The 22068-nt window shown below is 41.5% G+C and overlaps 2 protein-coding genes across 2 annotated transcripts in view; one reads left to right on the plus strand and one right to left on the minus strand.

The window, feature by feature from the left end:
- Positions 1-14750, minus strand: part of HSPBAP1 (HSPB1 associated protein 1) — a 37476-nt gene extending 22726 nt beyond the window's left edge. Inside the window, exons 1-2 of the mRNA XM_064719020.1 lie at positions 14517-14750; positions 2256-2441 (exon numbers count right to left, since the gene is read on the minus strand). Of these exons, the coding sequence (XP_064575090.1) occupies positions 2256-2441; positions 14517-14553 (223 nt within the window). The 5' untranslated portion in view covers positions 14554-14750. The remainder of the gene's footprint in view (positions 1-2255; positions 2442-14516) is intronic.
- The window catches only part of SLC49A4 (solute carrier family 49 member 4), a 72086-nt gene continuing 64757 nt past the window's right edge, over positions 14740-22068 (plus strand). Inside the window, exon 1 of the mRNA XM_064719021.1 lies at positions 14740-15376. Coding sequence (XP_064575091.1) covers positions 15043-15376 — 334 coding nt within the window. The 5' untranslated portion in view covers positions 14740-15042. The remainder of the gene's footprint in view (positions 15377-22068) is intronic.

Raw genomic sequence — 22068 nt, forward strand, 5'->3', positions numbered from 1 at the left:
GAGTGTCACCAGATGTGCCTTTAAGCAGGAGAGTGGATTTTTTCTTTTACATTTCCAATTCCATAGTAGGAGAGGTCCCACCTAGTCTTAAGGCAATAAACCTCTTGTGGATATGGAAGGAATATTGAGGGAGAGAGATCAATGCAATTTTAGTTGTATTCTAAAATACAAATTCTGTTCTCTCTCTGAGCAGATGACTGGCTCCATTTCACCCAGGAAAGTTAGCAGGAACAATAAGAAAGAGAGGCCCTCATTAAAAGTAGTTTTAAGCATGCAATAATGATATCAACCACCTTCCAAATGACAGTGGCACATGGAATGTATTACATTATTTCAGACTCTGAGATGGCTTGGATAATGGCTTCACTAATATATTCTTATATTGAAAATTTTTTATGGCATCACAGGTCTCATTCAGTTACAATATAACCCCTGAAGGCTGTACCAATCTCCTCAAAGACAATTCCAACCAACATTACCACATAATGGAGGCTCCTGGAGGCAAACTGATTGCTGCACAGGGATAAATGCCTTTAAGAAAAAGCAAAATGCAGTTAGATGCTTCAAGATATAAATTCCAATTTAAATCCACTCTGTATCTCTAGTGACTACAAGTTATTGTTAAGTGATGACTCTTATCTACTCAGTTGGTAGCATCAATCTGTGACTTAGCTACATAACACTCCATCAGTCCCATCAGAAACTCTGCCAGTTGGAACATCCATCAAGTTCTCAAAAAGTGCCTACTAATTAATGGAGAGTAGGATCAAAACTACTCTTTTACCTGGTAGGCCTTGTGTGTTACAACTCAGATATGTTAACAAGGTATAAGGTAACAAGGTATATAGGCAAAAAGGAAAATATCATTTATATATATAAAATATATATAAATATATATGCTACACCTTCTCTATTGGCAATGGGATGCATTTCACACTTAGTGCAAGAATTAGGTGGTACCTCACTGAACTACAGAGATATTGCTATGAAGATGTGTACCAAGGTTTTAATTCTACACCTCAGTTTTCCCATCTGTAGAAAGTGAGTAAATAATATCTGTCCCCCCCAGGAATGGCACAGAAATCATTAATCCATGCTGGTAAAATGCTTTGAAATCCTAACACGCCAACCATTTTCCCTCTAACACTTCTGTTTCATCACTTCTCTTGCAAAAATGGAACATGAAATAACATGGTCATGATGCTGTGAAGAAAGCAAATTTCACAGTGTTAAGTAAGATAGTATGATGTAATCCTACCACTTTCCCTGGAACTGGCAAACCCTCATCTGGAGTCTTTGTGCAGACTCTGCATTCCAAGAAAGAGGAAGTCCAACTGAAAAAGGTTAGAAGACTACAGAAAGAACAGTTAGGTAGGGTCTAAAAGACTATGACATATTAAATATTTTTAAAGTCGATTTTTCTGGCTTAAGGGTTAAAAAAGATCCTAAAGGTAGTCAAGGTACTTTATAGGCAGAAGGGAGAAAGTGTATGGCAAAATGTATTTTGGTATGTAGTTGGGAGGGCAAAGGCTGTAAAGGGCAGGGATAAAGCAGTGCAGAACCTTTCAAGTAGACAGCAGATGGAACATGTTTCTTCTGTCTTCCCCCCATGGTATGAAACTCTGTCCAAGGACACCCTACTGTGTGCCTACAGACAGAGATGAAGTTGTAGTATTTAAAATCCAGTTGGAAAATTGTCTGTCTCCCATGGCATGTTCCAAGATGTATGAGTGAACCTGGAGGGTTAGCAGTGAAATTACTGCACTGGTGTCAAATGATTTTCTTAATGCTTTATATTTCCATCATGCCTTCCATCACAGGACCTTAAAGTACTGAAAATCACCTAAGTCTTAAAAACCTCTGGAGGAAGGTGAGAATTACCACCATACAGATAAATACCCCAAGTGTGGCTAATTATTTAGCTAATTCCTTAACACAGTCAGGCTTATGGATACGGAAGCTCAGCTCATGTGAACAATCTAATCATGTGTAAGACCAGGACCAAACACACACACTACAAAGCAAGGAAGGAATACTGAGAGACTTGGTTCTTAAATGCTGGTGTAACCCACCACACCTCCTACTGGGAATAAACACCTGAGAAAGAGAAGGGAGAGTTCTACTGCTGACCAGATCCCATTCCTAAAAACAGAGGCTGCAATGAAAAGCAATACATTAGAGAAAGAACAGTTATCATGAAAAGGCAGATAATTGCAGGACCTTGTGACATTAATGCCTGTCCACCTCATTCTCACCTAAATCCACTGTCTTCAGGCCCAGCCTAAACTGGATTTTCTTTCCCTCCAACACAGCAGAAAGGTATTCCACATTCCAGTGCAGGGCTGGCCAGTTGCCAACCATGTTACAGAAGACTGCAGGTTGCTGTAGAGACATCACAATTTCCTTGGTTTTCTCAGGAGTAAATGGTTTGACATCTTCATCTATGTAAAGAAAAAAAAAAAAACAGATAGAGATGGTTTATCATACATGAAGTTTTACCTTTCATCTTCCATGGGACAGAAAAAAATAAGAACTAAGGCCTCCTTTGTTTATGACAGATTGTTTTATTATATTTGTAGATTTTTTAAAAATCAAAGTTGTACTGCAAAGACTGGAAGAACTAAATTAAAGTTTAAAGCTTTGTATTAGCACATAAAATATAAAGCAAAAAATAAAAATAGGCACATGCTTAGAATTTTCACTTGTATCTTAGGCAATATAGCACTGTAGCCAAACTGCTTAGAAATAGGCTAACAATAAAACAAACTTGCAAATAATGTTCAGAGTTTAGAGAACATAAATTTAATGAGTAGCAGTTTTTCTGCATGGGATTCTTTCCAAAACTGTAGTGTATTGTCAGAGGCAGCAAACGGGCTCTCCATGTGTTCTCTTTAAACTGAGGAACAGTAGCACAACCAATCAGTAGGTATTTTTGAAGTGTTTTAAAATTTCATCAACAGAATTTTAGAAAAAGGAAATGATGCCAATCTGAGAACTAAACTAACCCAAGATTTCCATTTATTCCTTTGCTGTTTAGAGATTTATATGTCCCACTGAAACTGTCAAGCTGAAATGCTGGCAATCTTGAATTAACTCAGCACTTTTAGAACAACTTTTCTTTAGGGACATATTCAGAGGGAAAATCTGGAGTTTTTTAAAAGGAATGACATCTCTGTAGAGCAGAAGAGGTGGACTACAGCTTCAGATCATTAAAAAATCCATTCATTATTTTAACCTCTATTGAAGTTAACTCATCCAGAATTTTTATCTGTATAATGGCTAAGATTTAACATACTGAATTGATACACATGGTTCCTTGTGACTTCCAGCAGTTTATTTAAAACAAACAAACCAATTCAATTCAATCATTGTATATAGGGGTCAAATGATGGTCTGGCCTACACAGTGAGTTAAATAAATACATGCCAAGAAAATTTCCTTTCCCTCTGGGTACTAATTTTGCCTGTCATTCCTCCCCATGTATGGGAGATAGCACAGAACCACCCAGTGGCACAGGGGGCAACCCTGTGGAGCCAGCTGGGGGAAACACAAGGTGACCCACTGGGAACAATGTCACTGAGAAAAGTTCTTCAGGATTAATTTAAATGCAACAAAAATCCAAAATAAATCTATGAATGCTGAAGTGGGAATGACAGGAGTAAGAGGTGTCCTGTGCATGCTGTGTGCTGTATCTTGTTGGTAACTTTTCTGAGTCCCTCCTCTTTCAAGAGCACGTAGCTGTGCTTTTTGGTTTTCTAAATTAGACTGCTATCTTGGCACAAACTCAGTGGGAGGTATTGGGGCTGGGCTTTCCTAGAGTCATGGGTCTCTTATTCCACAGACTTCAGGGAAACCAAATCCCTCACTTTTCCCTCATGAAAACTCCGTTGTGAAGCTTTAAAACTAAAGACCTCTGATATTTCATCTTCATGGAACATAAAAATTTTAAATGGCTTCTCTTTCCTAAGGCAGACGACAGGAGGGAGCTTGGATTTTGGTTTGTTTTCCACATTTGCTCTCCTAGGCAGAGCAACACTTGACAGGATGGTGTTGCTGTGACACAGGGATGTCTCTGACACTTGGCCTTCAGTCTCACACCCAGCAGCTGACACAAGCAGGACAGAAGGAGCCTCACAGGGACCGTATGGCTCACCATATGCTCTTCCCCACCCCTGAGGAGGCTCTGGGCTTCCCAAGGAGAGGTTGGCACACCTGGGGGAGCAGCTCCAGAGCAGGCAGAAAGGCCATCTGCAGACACAGGGCACGTGCTCTGAGCCACCAGGAGCTGCCTGGAGGCACGGCAAGAGGGGAAAGCTCAGCATGTTTATTCACAGCCGTTCTGGTCAGGAGCTAACACAAGCCTTGGTCCAGATCTGAACACTCCCAGGGGGTTTATACAACTTCTGTCTTTCACCAGGGCAATTATAATATTGCACAGAGGTGCCTTCACCATGTGGGAGCTGGCAGGCCTTACCTACCTTTCAGATTTTCCAGCTCATAAAAATGAAATCACTTCTGCTTAGGCCATGTTTATCACTGCATGGCTGTCTTTTTGACTACTCAGGGCTTTTTTTTGCTTTAAGGGCACTACATTTAAGTATTTTAGAGGATGTAAATGCAAATAAATGCAAGAAACTGGTGACACTTTTTTGGAAGATTTTGTAAAGCTGACTTTTATTGCAAAAGTTTCAGGTTTATCCTGTAACTTCAGTGAACAGTTGGGATGTACTACAAAAGCAGAAATTTTACTGGAAGAGACAGGAAGGCTCTTTGAACCCCAACTGTTGATTCTGTGTGGCTTTCTAATGTGATTTCCACATGCACATCATGCTTTTGTAAGGTGTGGTTTTAACCACAGGGCATACACACACAGTGGGAAGCTCAGAGCTGAAGCTACTGGGAGAGCAGGCCACTGGCAAACAAAAAACCACAATTAGGTTAAATAGCCTCTCCTCTACTGAATGATTGTCATGTCACCATGTTCAGTTGTAAACGTATTTCCCTATGAAATCAAGAAAAAATGAAAGAGTCTGTCTTACTAAGATGCTAATAATTCCTATCTTCAAACAGTATTAAAATCTTTGTTAAATAAGTATATATCTTCTCCTGATATAGATAATCACATACAGTACATATAATGCACAGTGGCATTTGAAACATTTTAGAAAATTTAAAGACTTAAACAAATATACATTAGGGATTTTTGCAAAGACAAATGCAGATTCTTGCTAGATCTGTGTGAAGAATTTGTGTCTTGATTTGCCTTTGTATATTTCTTGGTGAGAACAAGTCAGCTAAACGGAATTCTTTCCCTGTAACACTTGTCATGCATATCTAAGTGCCTGCTAGAGAAAAGACACTTGATAAAAAGTAAATATCATATAATACAGCAAATAGATATTATCATAATTTGGAGAACTCCGCTCAAGACCAACAGAGATTTCTGATGAAACCATATGCTGTAGGAGTGGGGAAAAGTAATTAAAAGAGATATCTGAAGATAGAAGATCTGAAGAGAGATTAGCAGAGTTATAGTTTAAAATAATAATTTCCTTAATTGTTCTTATCATAGTTTCACAAAAACCTTATAAACTGGGCTGTTGCTTCTTGGTATTTTTTAGCTTGAGATTGATGATAATTGAGTCCAAGACAAAACCTGAGGTTGTGTAGCATATATAAGTATACATACAGTTTGGATACAGATGTGCACAAGTAAAAGGTGAACATATAAAATGTGTAGCAAAGAAGAAAAATATCCATTGCACATCTTGGGCATTAAATATCAAATTCCTAGGGGAGATTGGGTAGCAGGAGAGAATAGAAATGCATATTCCCTTGAAAAAGAAAAGCTCTGTGGGAGTCTTCATTTTCTCAGTTGTACTCTGATCCACAAGAGAAAAGGAATACTTCAGCTTAGCTCTTTCTATCAGGCTCAACAAATGGTGTGACTTCACAGTACAAAAGGCAGCAGGAATAATTTGTCTCATGTTTTGACTTTACCCAAGGCATGTACAGAATCCAACCAGGAACTGAAAAAATGAACCAAGTTTTAGCTCAAGTTTTGTAATTGTGGCAGCTTATATAATTGGCAAAAAACATAGGTGTTCTTTAGAAAGCCAAAACCTTGCAAAATAGAGATCTCCCAATTAAAAAAAAAGAAAGCTCTCCAGTTGTCTTTACACAAAGTACTGTCAAACATTAAGCCTCATCCAGACTTAGCACTGAGGGCAGGTAAAAGAAAAGTAATGAATTGGCCAAGTAGTCTCCAGTAGACTTTGTGCTTCTGAAACAGAAAATAATGTAATATTTCTGATTAACAATTTTTCTGAATAACTGAGTTGGGTTTGGGAATTAAGAGTTTAGCACAGCAGGCAGTCTAACTAAAAGTGGACTTGATCAAAGTTGTTCAGAAGTTAAATGAACAGTCATTAAAAAGCTAAATGTACTGTCATTCATTTAAAATAATTTAGCAAATTATAAGAGTTCATTAGTGCATGGCAGTTGGCTTCTGCCAAAACACCCTGCTGCTTAAATATGAAATTTAATTGAGAGGTATTAAAATTATTTTCTAAAATAGGGAATACAAGGAAATCCTGGTAATGTATTTGGTACATGCATCATCAAATTGTTTTTCTAGCAAATCTGTAATGCTCCCTTTTCCTTACTTCTTTTATTAAAAAAAAAAAAATACATTTTTAATACATTAATACAGAGCAGCCAGTGAGTCAATAAAAATCACCTAACCTCCAAAATCTTACCTATTCAACAACCCAGAGTGGGAAAAGAGAAGGTACAGGGGAAGATGAGCAAACTCCCCAAACCAAATATAAGTGACTTGCTTTGGAGGTCAGACTTAATGGTTTCACAGTACATTAATTCTGTAAATTAAAAAACCAACTTTAAATAATCTGCATGTGATTACAACACTAGGCACTATAATCAGCCTCCTCTGGGCAAACAGAATGCCTCTAAATATACATGTGTAGTTTTCAGGATAGGCTGCACCAACATCTAGGTATTACCTGCCAGCCAGCTATTGCTGTTGCTATTAGTTTTGGCTGTGGGAATGTTAATGCTGTGAATGCACACAGCAGCAGGCAGCTACCTGCACATCAGATGTGCAGATGTTTTGGTTACTGAGGGAGAGGTGGCAGCTACCCCAGATGTGCAGGCGCTTTGGTTACTGAAGGACAGGTGGCAGCTAGCCCAGATGTGCAGGTGCTTTGGTTACTGAAGGAGAGGTGGCAGCTAGCACAGATGTGCAGGTGCTTTGGTTACTGAAGGACAGGTGGCAGCTAGCACAGATGTGCAGATGCTTTGGTTACTGAAGGACAGGTGGCAGTTGCATGGAGACTCTGGACAGACCAGCCTGCACTTGTCAGACTGGCAGCCTGGGCTCACTGTGGCAGCCTGCAGCCAAAGGAAGAAGAGAAGGAGGCTGAATGAGGAATTTGAACTCAGTTTCCAGTGCTCCTGTGGCAGGGATGAGCATCTTGCAGTTTTTCTTACAGGAAGTTGAAGTGACTTCAGACGTGAAGGAAGACAGGGGTGGGAGCCATGCCCAAACCTCATCTTGTCCTTCCGATAAAGCAACGGGAATTGCTGCCAGACTCCTTAGGGGGGAGCAGGGGAGGGACCTCCCCCCGCCGCTCTCAATGCATCATCTCAAGCATACGTTTAGGAAATTGTTCCCTTAAATGCCCTAAGGCTCTTCCTCGAAAGCTCTTCCTGACCCCCTGGCCAGCCCCTGCCTGCTGTCTCTCCTCCGTCCTGCCGTGCAGGTTCAGAATGCAGGCCTGCTGGCTTTCAGCTCATGAACTGAATGCTCAATGACCTCAGCTCCTCTGGTCTCCTCCAGCAAAAGAAATGCTTGAAGGAAAAGATTGTGGTCTTTAACCAAAACCTTCCACCAAGATATAAAAAGATAGACTATTCTTCCTTAAGCTGGGCTGCCAAAATTCCACCTTTCTGTTAGCCTGTGGGGTGTGAATTACACACACCTGCTACTGAGGAAATTCAGTAGCCAAACCGCATCTTCCCAGTGGCCCACCAGCACTGACACGCATTTCGGACATTTGCTAATAAACAGAAAATTTAATACAAAATTCAATGCTAATATAGCATTATAATTGAAGGTAAGGGAACTGGCATGTCAGGAAGTTAATGTGTGTATTTCTAAGAAAAAAAAAGAATTTGTTCATATTATAAGCAAAGTTTATTTGTATTTCTTTTTCTTTTCCTTGTCAGTAGTAGGTATGAAAGCACTACTCTTAAATAGATGAATACACTGTATAAAATTCACTGTCAGAAACTGTAACCAATTGTGACTTCATTATTGTTCAGTCCTGCAAACTTGACTGACAAGAACTTCAAAATGGCAGCAACAAAAGAATCTAAATCTTTCATTTACACTATTTCCCCATAAGCTATGTAGTAAATAGTCAATAGTATTCTCAAAATACATGCTTTTTTTCCCCTACAAGCTATTTTAATAAATAGTAATTAATACAATGGAGCCTTTTGAATTTGATCCTCAAAGGAGTTTTGATGATAGTATACATGACCTTGTTCACCATCATACTGCACAGAATACAAATTATGATTAATGACGAAGTCAATTAGAGGTATAACTAATTGTCAGAATGAAATTATACTTTAAAAGAATATAAGAAGTTTTTGAATTACATGAATTATTGACTTGAAAGAGACCCACCATGTGAACCTCAAGAACAGTTTCTGGAATGCACAATAAGGGGATTAGATTCAGGGATTGCCATTTTTATAGGAATACTAAGGAAAAAGCATGGCTATTATTCCATTGTTTACATCATTCAATTTCTTTCAGCATGGCTAAAACAACCAGAAATGCCTTTAATCTTTGCTTCAAATTCCTATTTTTGTTCATAAAGATTTTCATGCTGCAACATGAATTTTGGTGGTGAAAAACTGTTAACAGTGCATATTTTGAATCCTGGGGTTCATATAGACCCAGACCATATAGGTTCATGTAAAAATATTGCTTTACTTTGACATAATGTCAACAATACACTTGACCAAAACAGCCCACAAATATGTGAACTACTAAGGTTTTCTAATTTAATTTTCAACCTTAACATGTTCATATTAGTTCTGGTTTTTAATATAACTATTAAACATAAACTCTTCTTTAGCTGAAAAAGCACAGCCTTTTCACAACTTTGTAATACAGTGAACTGCTGCTAGTGATGTCAACGTATCTTCAGCATTTTCCCTCCAGAGATTTTCTTTATCTTTTCTTTTTCAAATAACAACTGCCTGCAAAGTTTCTGTATCTGTAAACACCAAGACTAAATATCAGAGAAGATCAAGGACTGCAGGCCCAAGTTGCTACTCAGATCTCCATGAACTCCTGTTGTAATCAGCTGCATCTGCATTTCTGGAGACTGAAGGTGACCTTTAATTATACAACAAACTATGACAGTGCTGCTGCTTTGGAGTTTTGGAAGTTTCTTGCAATATGTAAAATCTACCAAAACTCAGTATTTTTCAACCTATGAGCAAATAGGGAAAACTCCTTACAGTAGAAGAGTTTCAATATTTTCATATTCTTTTTAAACATTAATATCACTCAACATTGTCTGATGTAATACAAGTATTAGAAGGAATGATGTCTTTTATGTCTGGTCTTCAAAAGTATGAATTTTACATAGAATTTTAAGATAACCCCCTGAACATTAGCGAAATAATAAAACTGTGAAAGGTTAAAGTTTTACTTTTATACCAAGACATCCAAACTACCTTACCATTGCTCTTTTTTAAAATATTCTTACAGAACCCAACATCTCATGCTACTATATCCACTCCTAAGAATTTCATTGTGTCTGTGATCACAATGCATAGAATATTTAAACTTTATTCATATATGTCCCTGTTGAGAAAAGCACAGACAAAGAAATAATCTATTCAGCCTCTTCTTTCTATATGAAATTACATGTTAGAGTGACATTTTCAAAGACACAAACAACGTTTTGTGAGCTTTTTGTCCTCAATATGTATTTGATCCCAAACACCTATCCAGACAATCAGGTCTTCAGACAACTCATTTGCAGAGCTCACAGCATACCTATGGTATGACAGCTAAACCTGACTAGACCAACACAAACAAACTCCCTAATGTCTACATTGTTAATTATAGCAGAGAGGTAATTAAGTTACCCCTTGTTGCTTCCATGTAAGACAACAGGAGAACAATGGCACAGTTTGATAAGAAATGAGAAACACGTGCACCAGAGGCACAAAGGACAGACCAGTACCAGAGCACCATGACTATCTCTCCTTGCTGGCACCAGAGACAATGAGAGCTGCACTGAGGCAGTTCTAGCACAAGGAGACAGTGGAGATTTTCACCCTGTACTTCCCAATTCAAGCCTAACATCCTGTGACTCAGTTCATTTGCATAATTCTCAGGTTTTCAGGAAGACAGGAACCATCAGTCTTTGGAAATGAATTTCCTTAACATAACTTTGGGGTGTAAAATACTCCACTGATGTCATTTGCGGTTACTTGCACATGGTGGCCCTGAATAAAATGAGACAACACAGGGGCAGTAGTCTGCTGGAGCTGGAGTTCCAATATAAACTCCCTACAATGTCTAAGACATGGAGCCTGAAGGCTAAGTGAGGTAGGGCAGTAGCCAACAAAATTACCTTGATGAAAGACATCATGTAGCTTCCACCTCCCCCTCAAAGAAGATACAATCATCACTTACATGTTCATCATTAAGGAGGTGATGAATGGCAGGACAAGCAGAAATGGAGCACAGAATGCTTTAAATGTGCTCAAAGCCCAAGTCAGATGTGACTTTTGCATATTCCTTTTGAGAGCTGCACTAAAGAACCTGCAGTGTGGTGTACAGAGAATCAATCCAGTGACATGTCTTTCATTAGCCAGCCACAAAGGCAGACTCCACAGGAAAAGGTGGAAAATCCCAGCTCTCCCTAGAGAATCTTACAATGGGCTCTGGCTCAGCACAAACCTGGAATCATCTGCACTACAATGGTCACTCTGCAGTGGGAATATACACAGCCTGCAATCAAAAGGTATAAATGAATTCCCCACTGGAAAACACTGAAGTTTGAATTTAAGAATAAAACTGCTCAGCTTTCATAAGCTAAAGATGTGTCTGGTCTGTATTTTTGCTTCCTGTTGACACTAGAAAAAAGGAAGCACTGTAAAACCTGAAGGACCAGGAAATCATTGTATGACGTTAGAGCTGGAGTTCACATACTTCCCAATAAAAAAGGAAGGCAAGAAAATATGCTGAATGAATACACAGATTGGAAGGTGCCCAAACCAGAGCAGATTTCAACCAACCTGTTCCTGAGCAACTAGAATAGAAACAATGTCAAAACTTAAGGAAGGAAGAACAAGATTGGCTCACACCTCACAGGCTCACCTTCAGAGGTGTTTTTCAAGATGGGGTGTAAAGAACTCACTCATTACACACCCCTGCTACACCAGTGTTGTTTATGGCAGCTCTGAAACTGCACTGTCATAATTCCAGCTGAAGTCTGGAAATTGAGGGAAATCCCTGGTAAAGAGAACTTTTTTTAGATCCTGGAAGGAATTTTTAGAATCTGCAAAATACTACTTTTCAATCTTTGAATTAATTTTGGGTTCTGCCCATTGGTGCCAAAATGCTTCTAACCTTTATGAGGTATGCAATGACTTGCTGCCTGTCACATTGCAAGGTATGAGTTGACACAAGAAAGGACAAGATTGTATCTGTGACATTAGGAGCTGTTGGGAGAGACGTGTGAGAACCAAGAGGACACTGACATTCACTGAATCTCTGAGGAATGTCACATGGAGGCGAATCTGTCAAAACCATGGTGACAGGAAAGAGCAAATGGCCTTTCCTAATGTGCTAGGAACTGGGGGTTGCCCCATGGGGGGATGCTCTCCTGGACTGCTGAGCACAACATTACATGACAGATGTGTTTTAGCTGAACTAGACTCTGCAGATGCCCCAAGGTGGCAACAAACCACCAAAGCCTCAGTTTATATTAATAAGCCAATCTTAAATTGGCACACTGCAGGTGCCAACCTGCAAGCAGATCCACCAGGCCTGCCTCAGGGATGCAGGAGCATTTGGAAGCAAGGACAGCCCCAGCCATGTAATTTTTGTCTGTCACCACTAGTCTATCAGAGCTCCAGGCAACCAACTCCTCCTAAGATGAATTCCTGAATGTTTTAGGTCAGACGCAGGCAGATAGGCAGGAATATGGTCACACAACCACCTCAGAGCTTGTAGGTTGGAAATGAAGGCACCTACCAATAGACACACTATTGTGCTCAGGCAAGTAGTACCTGCATGGGCATCTGTATCACAGTCTGGATCCAGGTGTCATGCAAAGACGTGAAAGTTATGGGCCAGGAGAGAAAATAACCTTTCTGCTTGCCTGAATATATGTGCATTTCATCTGATAATATTCAAATCTCTTTAGCTACATTATAATGAGGTTAAAGCAAGAAAAATTTCCCCACCTCAAATATTACAAATGTCAGTAATGAGAACAGTAAAAATGTCACCACACGGAGAAAAGAGTGAAATTAGCATATTTAGAGGAGTATTATACCCATGAGTGAAATAATGCAATCAGCTAGCTGCAAGATAAAGCTAATTTGGTTTCCAACAGTTTATCAACAATACACTGCTCCTTTACATTAACAAATTTAACCAATACCATATCCTGCAAACAAGAATAATTCACACAGAATATTACACTGTGTTAATTAAATAGCTGGAATAGAAAAGGTCAGGCCATGACTGAAAGATGCGCATATGGGTTGTGAAGCTATGAAAAGATGGAGCGATTTCAAATCAAGCAATTAAAATAAATTATTTAAATCATTAAGTCAATAATAAATATACTTAAATATTTTTGAGCCTTATTTTGACAACTCCTTTAGTTTGTTGCTGTTTCTCAGAAATTTCTCTTTCCTGTTGACCCATGAAAGAGGCAAAATATCTTGAAACCCATCATAAGATGAAGTGTCTTGGATAAGTTATCAAAGAGTTATCTTGCTTATACTCAAGTTTTCATTTGACAAGGCAGATAATATGAGGCATGAGACAAGTTTTGCAGTTAAGAAGCACACCACAAAACCCCACTTGTCTTATTTCTTGATGGGTTTCCTGCCACTAGAACCATGAAACCCCCACAATTACTACAGTTAATTGAAAAATGTTCAAAGAGAGAAGTACTTTTTCACATTGTTTACTTCTGCAAATAGCAGCACTTTGTCTTTGGATGAATGCCAGCAAATCACTTAAATTATAGTTGTAACATACCCTTTTTAAATTGAAAGAATGTTTTGGCATGGGCTAAACTATGCTGAGGTGGTAATGTATGAAAAAGACTTAGTAAAATGGGGAATTAATCTTATTGGGAGCTCCAAATCACTACCAGAATATATATCAGCCATGAGGAAGTCTGAATCTCACCCTATGTTTTTACTGTGCTTTTGTCACTACAGCTGTACACAGCAGCCTCAAATTTGAGTTTTCTGTATGTCCCCCATTATTTGTGTGTGAATTTTATTTTTCATGTGGCATTTCCTGAAGTTTTGTAGACAAAACATAATTTTCTTTTGATCATAGTTCTGCTGATTTCAGTCAGCACATACTTTCAGTCTAGGAAACTGAGCTGCATGGACTAAAAAAAAAGCAATGTCTGTTATGTTCTGAGAAGAATGTCATGGGAATGAAATGAAACTTTGGAGGTTTTGGCTGCAAAATTGTGGGATGGTGGCCATGTGTAAAATTCAGCTGTGCACTGCCCAGCACATCAACAGTTATGACACTGACACTGGACATAAAACCAGTCTGTGGGGATCCCACCGTTCAGCTCTCGTCATTTAATTACACAGGCATTAATCAAGCCAACTTCCAGACTTGGTGACAGAATGTCTAATCAAGCCACACTGAAATACCCAATATTTTAGGGCACATGAAGCACTGTGCAGCATACGAACCATTAATTTTATGACAAGTACAGATGGTTGATCTACAGATAAATTCTCACATAAACTAATCAAATGAATATATACTTCAATCTATTTAAATGATAACACTAATGAGCATAGTGTTCCCCGCATGATGGTATATTGACCCGAATTATTTTAAAATGGACTTCTGTGCATGTTGTACCCGAACCCTGTTATGTTTTCCCTCTCAGTTCGGACCGTGGTTGATTTATATCCACCAAAGCAACACGATTTCCTTCTCCCTTTAAGAGGATCGATATCCGAGGGACGCCCCGCTGCAGCACCTCCCTGCGCGAAGGTAGCACGCTGCTGAGGGGGCCCGCGGCCGACAGGGACGTGTTGGAGGAGGAGCTGATGGAGGGGCTCGGCGGGTCCGGTCACGGGCCCGGTTACGGCCCCGCTTCAGCCGCCGTTTCACCCTCCCCATACCCTCCTCGGCCCGGGCCTGCAGCCGCGCCGCGCTGGGGTCCGGGCCGAGGGGCACCTACCCGGCGCGGGGGGACGGCAGCTCTGCGCCCCGGCCATGCTCCGGCGGCTCTGCCTGCGGGGCGGCTCGGGCGGGCCTGGCTCGGCACCGCCTTCGGCGGCGGAAGGGGCAGCGCGGCCCGGGAGCCGCGGCGGGGCGGAGCCGGTGGCGGCGTGACGGCCGGAGCTCCCCGGCCCAGCCGGTGACACCCGGGCGGCCGCGCCCGCGGGCCGCCGCGCTCCTGCCCCGGGCTCCTCTCCCCCGCTCCCCACGGGGCGCGGCACGGTGCCTTCCCCGTCCCGCACGCCCCCGCTGCCCGCCGGCGCGGCTCCCTCCCCGCGGGCGGCGGGCCCGGCTCTCCTCCGCGGCGCCCGTTCCCTCCTCCCCTCGCCGGCGGAGGAAGGAGGCGGCCGCCGGCCCTCCCCGACCGCGCATGCGGCAGCGCCGGGCCGGGGCAGCGCTGCCGCGCTCGGGGGCTGAAGTGTGGGTGTCCCTTCCCCCGGCCCCGTCCCCTCCTCCCCTGCGGCCCCCCGGCAGCGCCCCCGCAGATGGGCTTGGGCTGGAGCAGCGCGGAGGAGCGGCGGCCCCTCCTGCCGCCGCCGCCGCAGCAGCCGCGGCCGCAGCCGCGGGGGCCGGCGGGGGTCCCGGCGGGGCGGCTGCCGCCGCTGTCGGGCCGCGTGTACGGGCGGCGGTGGCTGGTGCTGCTGCTGTTCTCGCTGCTGGGCTTCGCCCAAGGCCTGGTGTGGAACACATGGGGCCCTATCCAGAACTCGGCCCGCCTGGCCTTCGGCTTCAGCGGCTGGGACATCGCCCTGCTCGTCTTCTGGGGGCCCATCGGCTTCGCGCCCTGCTTCTTCTTCATGTGGCTCATGGACAAGAAGGGTGAGCGGGGCCGGGGGCGGCGGGGCCGGGGGTTCGGGACTCCCCGACCCGCTCCTGTGGCTTTCCCCGGGCCAGGCGGGGACGCCGTGGCCGTGTCCCCCGGCGCCGCGGTCCCGTGGCCGGTGAAGGGGACGCTGCCAGACCGGGAACACTCGGGCCCAATGGCCTCGGCCTTAAAAAGGGTTGACTAATACCTAAAAGGCATCATGACTGCTGTTTTCAGTACTCTGCCCAAACGAAGACTCATCAAAGTCCATTCACAAGGAAGATACTAAGCGGAATTAGGGCATCTGACGTCGCATGGGAGGTGTGGGTCTGGAGGAGCTGTTCCAGTCCGGCATTGCCATCCAGCTGTTTGACCTGGTGGTGATTTCTGGTTACCTGCTGTCAAACAAACACGCGTTGATGTTTTGATCAAGTAGTGCCATTGCTCAGGGTGGCCACTGCATCTTGAAAGAAGTTCTTCATTTTTAAAAGCAGGCTGGACATGAAGTTGGTGGTTTTCTTTCCATTGTGCTAGGGATACAGAGACAGAGAACAGAGAGAAGTAGTGCTTTGGTGTTTCAAAGAGGAGTACAAGGAAGAGTTTCCTAATTTGTGTTCAGACCATTGCATCTCAGTAGCAAACTTACCAAAATGGTGTTTGTCTCTGGAGAACTTCTCCAGGGTCTGTGTGGTTCCTCTGTGGTCACCCAGGGGACCATTCCACTGAGGTGTTTGCAGATTTCAGTTTTTGGGCCTAAATCCACTGAAGGGATTTCTTTTAATTCCTGTTTAAACAGACCTCTAAACAGGAGATAGTCACCAGTGGACCCTTGTGGCTCCTGATCCTAAGTGCTACGTATTCCATTTATTTAGGAATTAATAGCTCATTTGTGGGAAAGGAAGGGGAAGAGGAAGGGAAAGTGAAAGCAGGCAGGGAGAAAAGTTGTATTTGAGAAGGCCTGTTTCAAAACTGTAATTACTTTTCCTAAAATTGAAGAGGCATTGGGGGAATAAAATTTACTGGGCTGAAAGTACATTCTGGAAATGAGTCCATGGTGGCTGTTCATCCAGTTTTCTCTCAAGCAGTTTAGACTTGAGCTGGCAATATCTGTCTCGATTGATACATAATAGTGTTGTTAATGATCTTAAAATTAAAGCAAGTTAGTTTGGTTTCTACAGTGAAGACTGCCCATGGCATGAAGGAAATAAAGGTAAATGTGAACCTATGCTTAGAGAGCTGAGTCTGTATTTTTATTTCTACATTTTTTATGAAGTTGATCCTGAGCACTGCAAAATAATACTGTAAAAGTTTTGAAGCAATTAATGGGAAAAGAAACTTTAGTATTTTGTGCTTTTGTATTATGATTAGTAGTGTAGTTGTGGGATTTCTTGGTTTCATGTGTAGGTTGTTTTGATGAGAATATGTATACAGGTGTTCTTCTCATTTCCCTAACCGATTGCTTTGGAGGGTTCTTTTGTGTGTTTGTTGGGTTTTTTTTTTTAAATTCTCATGTTCATTGGAGGTGCGGATATGAGCAACCCCTTTACTCTTGGTTTGTTGCTGTCCTTATTGAGAGAATGTTGGTAGGTAACCTGAACAGGGCATCTCAACTCATTTGGCTGTGTGCGTAAGGAGTACATATGGGCACTGGAGCAAGTTCTTTCCAGATCAGCAGATTTTGTGAGGGCACTGAATGTTTTCTGATACTCTTTTCTTGCTGTTTGCTGAGTCTGGGTGATTCCCACAGAGAATGGGGTGCTGTTCACTTTGGAAGTGATGGTGGAGTCCTGTCACTTGGTTCATCGTGGAGCAGACAGGAGAGCTGCTGAGCCCCCAGTCAGCCATGGGGCACACTTCACTGGAGGCATGCTGTGGGGAGGAGTTACCTGCTCTTTGGAGTACCTGTGTTCCAGGAGGATCTTGACTTTTGCTTTGAAGCTGTAAAGTTGGTTGAATCTGATCTTGCAAGGCTCATATTTCACTTGCTTGCTGTTACACCAGATTTACTCTGGAGAAGCTACACCATTTACTCTTTGACTTGAATCATTTGTTACTGGAGTTGGCTAGTAAAGGAGCTGTCAGGAAGAAATGTATTTGTGAAGTGTCAACATGTAAAACCTGGCAAGTATCAGAAGTATGACACTGTAGATGAGGCATGTCAGAATCTGAGAGGAGATTGTGCTGTTAGATAGTCTTATACTTCACAGTCAGAGGTAAATCGAACTTATAAGTATCTGCCTGCTGTCACTTAATCTGATTTTGTGTTATGATGCTTCAGAAGAAGTTCAGAAGAATTGGTCTTTTTGGTTTTTAGTTGTTCATTCACAGCACATAGTTCACAGCATAAATCTGTATCCGTACCAGATTTCTGTTGTGCATCTTGTGCACCTGCTCCTTGTTTCAGTACTGGTTCGGTCACTGGCAAAGGTTTGGTCACTTTTCTTCTTTTTTTTGCTTCTTAACTAATTGGAAGTTGAAAGAATAAATATTCATGAATAGCATACTAATAGTTACAAGAAGCATTTCTTGGATTCCATGAGCCGCTTCCATTATAGCTTTTCAGAGAAGTGTGGGGCCCTCTGAGAAGAGACAACAGCAGGGTTTATTTTTAGTGAGAGGTGTGCTAAATAACTTCTTTTCTTCAGTTCTGTACAGAAGGGTTCTAGGAGGGAGGAATTACAATTTTTTTGTTTTTTCTAACCTCAGAAGGTTTATTGGCCTTTGTGACCTTTTCCCCTGTGGCCTGCTGAGGGTATCCCCTGGATTCACTCTGAAGGCCTGGTTGCAGCCAGCCCAGGCTAGGCAATTGGGGAATGGCAGGAATACATGGACTGGGAAAGGTCTAGAGATGGTGTCACTTCTGGCTCCCCGAGGAATAATTCTGGCAACTGTATGCCTCCCCAGAGGATGACCCAGAAGGGTCTTGGTGCCAGAAGCAGCATGACAAAAAGTCTTGGTTGACTTAAGACCATGTTCCTATGGATCTGTAGGGATATCATGTTTTTTATGAAGCTGAAGATGATTTTTCATCAGGAAGGTAGTGATGGCCTTCACAAGGCTTCACAAAGAAGCCTTTTTACTTGAAGATCTGAGCAGACTCAAAGAAGACATTTTTGAAGGGATTTATCACACTGTTTTAAAGGGTCTTTGAGATGATGGAGGAAGTCTGGATTTAGCCCATATCTCTGTAAACTGTGTAAACTGAAAGCTATTTTGTGGTTTTGTTGAGCTCTTGTCCTCAAATGTACATTTGTTTTCAGATGCATAGTGAGGTTCACATATCACAGCTGAAAGTTCTCTGGGGAATGAGCTCTGTTCCTGTTCCTGCCTCCCAACTTCCTCTGGCTGAATTGTGCCAGCCCTTGGGCACCCCCAGGGGTTTCCATGTTCCTTGGCTGGGTGCTGTGTAAGGACAGTGGTGGCATCTGTCACATTTCTTAGTCCTGTTCTGGGATGGGTGCATGATGAAATTCATCAATTATATGTCACTTCTGAGTATGTGCCATTTTGGGTGGGTTTGAAAACTGTTTCCTATGTGTAGGATTCGAGGTGTTGTCTTGGTTGGTTTCTTAGTGAAGAAAGGTGAAAAGATAGAGGGTGCCATGGAGCTATGTGTCTTATTTGGTGTATTTTCTTTAGCAATAGGATTAGAGAGTCCTTGTTTAAATTCTAATTATCTTTAGAGATTTAATAAGACTGAAATTAAATGGGAAATTACTTAAGTGTGCTATTGGATGGACCCTTGTTGTTTACATGATTAAAATTAGCTACAATTTGTCACATGATGCTTGAGTGTTTATGTACATTTTGTGCCTTGAGTGTTTCATTTCCTGAGAACTGTAAATACAACCACACAGGACTGTTAGGATGTTTATATGTGTAACTCGAAATCAAACGCTGGATCTGGTTCACCAAGGGGGTTTTATTAAGCTCCTAGTTACAAAGTGAGACCTAGAAGCAATATATGTCAGTCTTCATTATTTTCCCATATAAGCAAGAAGAGGCAATGAAGGATGAAATATTTTATGATAGTTTACATTGAACAAATTGAATAGAATGGTGATTTTTTTCATTAATTTTTGGAATGCAGTGAACAGTTTTATATTGAATTTGAGGATGAGACATATTACTTGTAAAAGTGGAATGTAATCTATTTCTTGGTCCTTTTTTATAAAATTATATATGCTTATGTGGGTTGCATATACAATCTCAGTAATTTTATTTTGCTGAAATTGAATTTATGCTGTGATGTTATTCTAGTGATTACATTATGAAGTAGAGAGAAAACTTCAATAATCAGATTCTGGTTTTAATCAAGATTGGCTTGTCCATTGACACCATGAAAGTTTTTATCTGTAAGAGTAGTTATTTCTTTCCTGAATACCAAACTCTTTATTATATTGCTGTCTCCTAAATCATGCATCTTGGTTTCCTTCTCTGAAGACATTTGATAGCTCTTTCTCTTCCACTTGGGAATTTTGAGATTAAATTCTTTAATGCAGTCTGACAAAATTGTCATGACTATTGAGTACAAGTACTAAATCAGACCTTACTAATACAAAAAATGTTCTTAATAACTGTTCTCCCTATAAAATAAACTACACATGACGTAGAAGCAGAACTGTGCATGGCAGCTTTCATGTTTGGAGTTCCTGGATTGTCACTTGATGCTGGGTGCATATGCTGGTTTTGCTTTCATGGGTCCTTTGGGTACCTCTACCTCACATATAAGGTCACTGGGACCTAAGGGAGGTGACTCCAGGTGAACTTGTTTTCTCCTGAGATTTTAGTCTAGGAGGTGTTTGTGAAATGCCTTTGGGTTTATTTTGAGACATGTGAAAGTGGGTACAGGGAGAAAGCAGGTTGTCCTTCTAGAAGTTGGTGAAAGCATTGAATGGCCGAGTGAATCCAACAGGTGGGGAAGATTTTCTCAAGTGTTCCCATTATGCTTGGCATTTCAGGGTCCTTCTCTGTCATTCAGGCTTTTGGACAATCTAAGTATAACTTGGACATGTTACTAATAACTTAGAAGAATCACTGCAAGTGTAGTTGCTGATAGGTTCCATTGTTAATATAAATGGATTATGTGAAGTAATTTCCATGGTGGCACTTAGAAGAAAATGGGAGTTTTTGATGGAAGTATTCATAGTTCTGTCATGCCATAGATGCTTAACAGAAGGACAAAAGAGGTGGCTTGTGAGCCTTCAAAGTCTGAGAATTTTCACCTTTGGCAAAGAAATGCATTTTCATTTCCTTTTTGTCATGATCTCAGAAATAGACTTTTCTTATCTCAGATTCATGACTGCAAGATGAGTGCCCAGTATTTCAAAGTGACCAATTTGATAATTTGTGTGCTAAGTTCAAGCATGAGCCTCAGCTAAAATCATCTGGGATAAGACTTGGCCTAAGGCTGTGAGACTTTAACTTAGTGACATCAAGCCAAAAGGATTTACATGCTTCAACAGTAGAAGTTTTTAGGCATTCTGACTTCGGCAGGTTAGTACAGTCTGCAAGAAATACCCATGGGAAAGCTTACAGATTCAAAAATGTGAGTAGAATGGCAAGGGAGCAAGTAAGAAGGCAAGTGTGATGCTGAGATTAGAGAGTAGCCTCATAATAAACAACTGATTCTACTTAGTATTTATGGTGTTAGGATCCAGTAATTATGATTATTAGAGAGATGCCTCTGCGTGAATTAAGGTGCAAATGAGACCATATGTCCAAGTTTGTAGTACGGATTTTATTTAACATAAATGTGAGGTAGAGAGAGAGGAATAAGAAAAAGAGAGGGAGAAAGGGAGTGACAGATTAAGTAGAAAGATATCACTACCCACAGATCCAGAAGACATCCTGCTGGTCCTCTTCTTCTCTTCTCAGTGTGGGGGGGTCCTGAGGTCACTCCAGACTTTCACCATTTATACATCTTAGCAAACACAGGAATCAGTGCTCATTTGGCTGCACAGTTCTTTTATTCTATGGGTTAAATTATTCCCTCTATTCCAATGTTAATTAGTCCCATGTTCAGTCTTTCTCTTTGATTTGGGAGATTCTCAATTTAAATGAGTGAGCTGTGGCATCCACCTGCTGGACCCAGTCAGAACTTTCAGCCCAGTTGCTGTGTTGGCTTTCAGTGTAGATTCCTTGTGTTTATTGCCAGTGCTCCCCCAGCTTGTTTTTCTCTTCCTGGTCTGAGATAATCGGAAAATAGTACCACCTTTATCTTATCTCAAGTTTCCATCAGGTGGTATAATTTACTGTCCAAATTTCCAGGAATTCATGGAGTCATATTCAAGGGGGAGGGGTAGGTTGGAGAGCTTGGTGGTCACAGATGAGCAGTTGCTTCTTTATACAGTTTGCCATAGTGGGCAAAGTCCTTAAAAGCTGTTCAGGTTCAGGCTATTATGACCTTTATGTCTCTTACAAATGGCAAAGGTTTTAACTCCAGCCAGAGCAGCAAGAAGCTCTTTGGGATTGAATGAAAGTTAAATGTGAACTTTGGGCTTCAGCTAAGAAAGGAGCCAGGGGAGAATGCCTTGACTCAAGAAGTGAAAGGTGCATGTGCTTGGTGAAAATGCAAGTGCTTGATGCACTTGAACCAAATACAAAAGAAGTTTGAAGGAAAATACCTTCTTTACTGCAGTCTGTCTCTCTCATCCTGTAGACAGCTACTGCATGCTATTAATGGTCCATACTTCATTATCTTTTA

The sequence above is a fragment of the Zonotrichia leucophrys genome, chromosome 7 (assembly GCF_028769735.1).
Source record: "Zonotrichia leucophrys gambelii isolate GWCS_2022_RI chromosome 7, RI_Zleu_2.0, whole genome shotgun sequence".
Lineage (NCBI taxonomy): Eukaryota > Metazoa > Chordata > Aves > Passeriformes > Passerellidae > Zonotrichia > Zonotrichia leucophrys.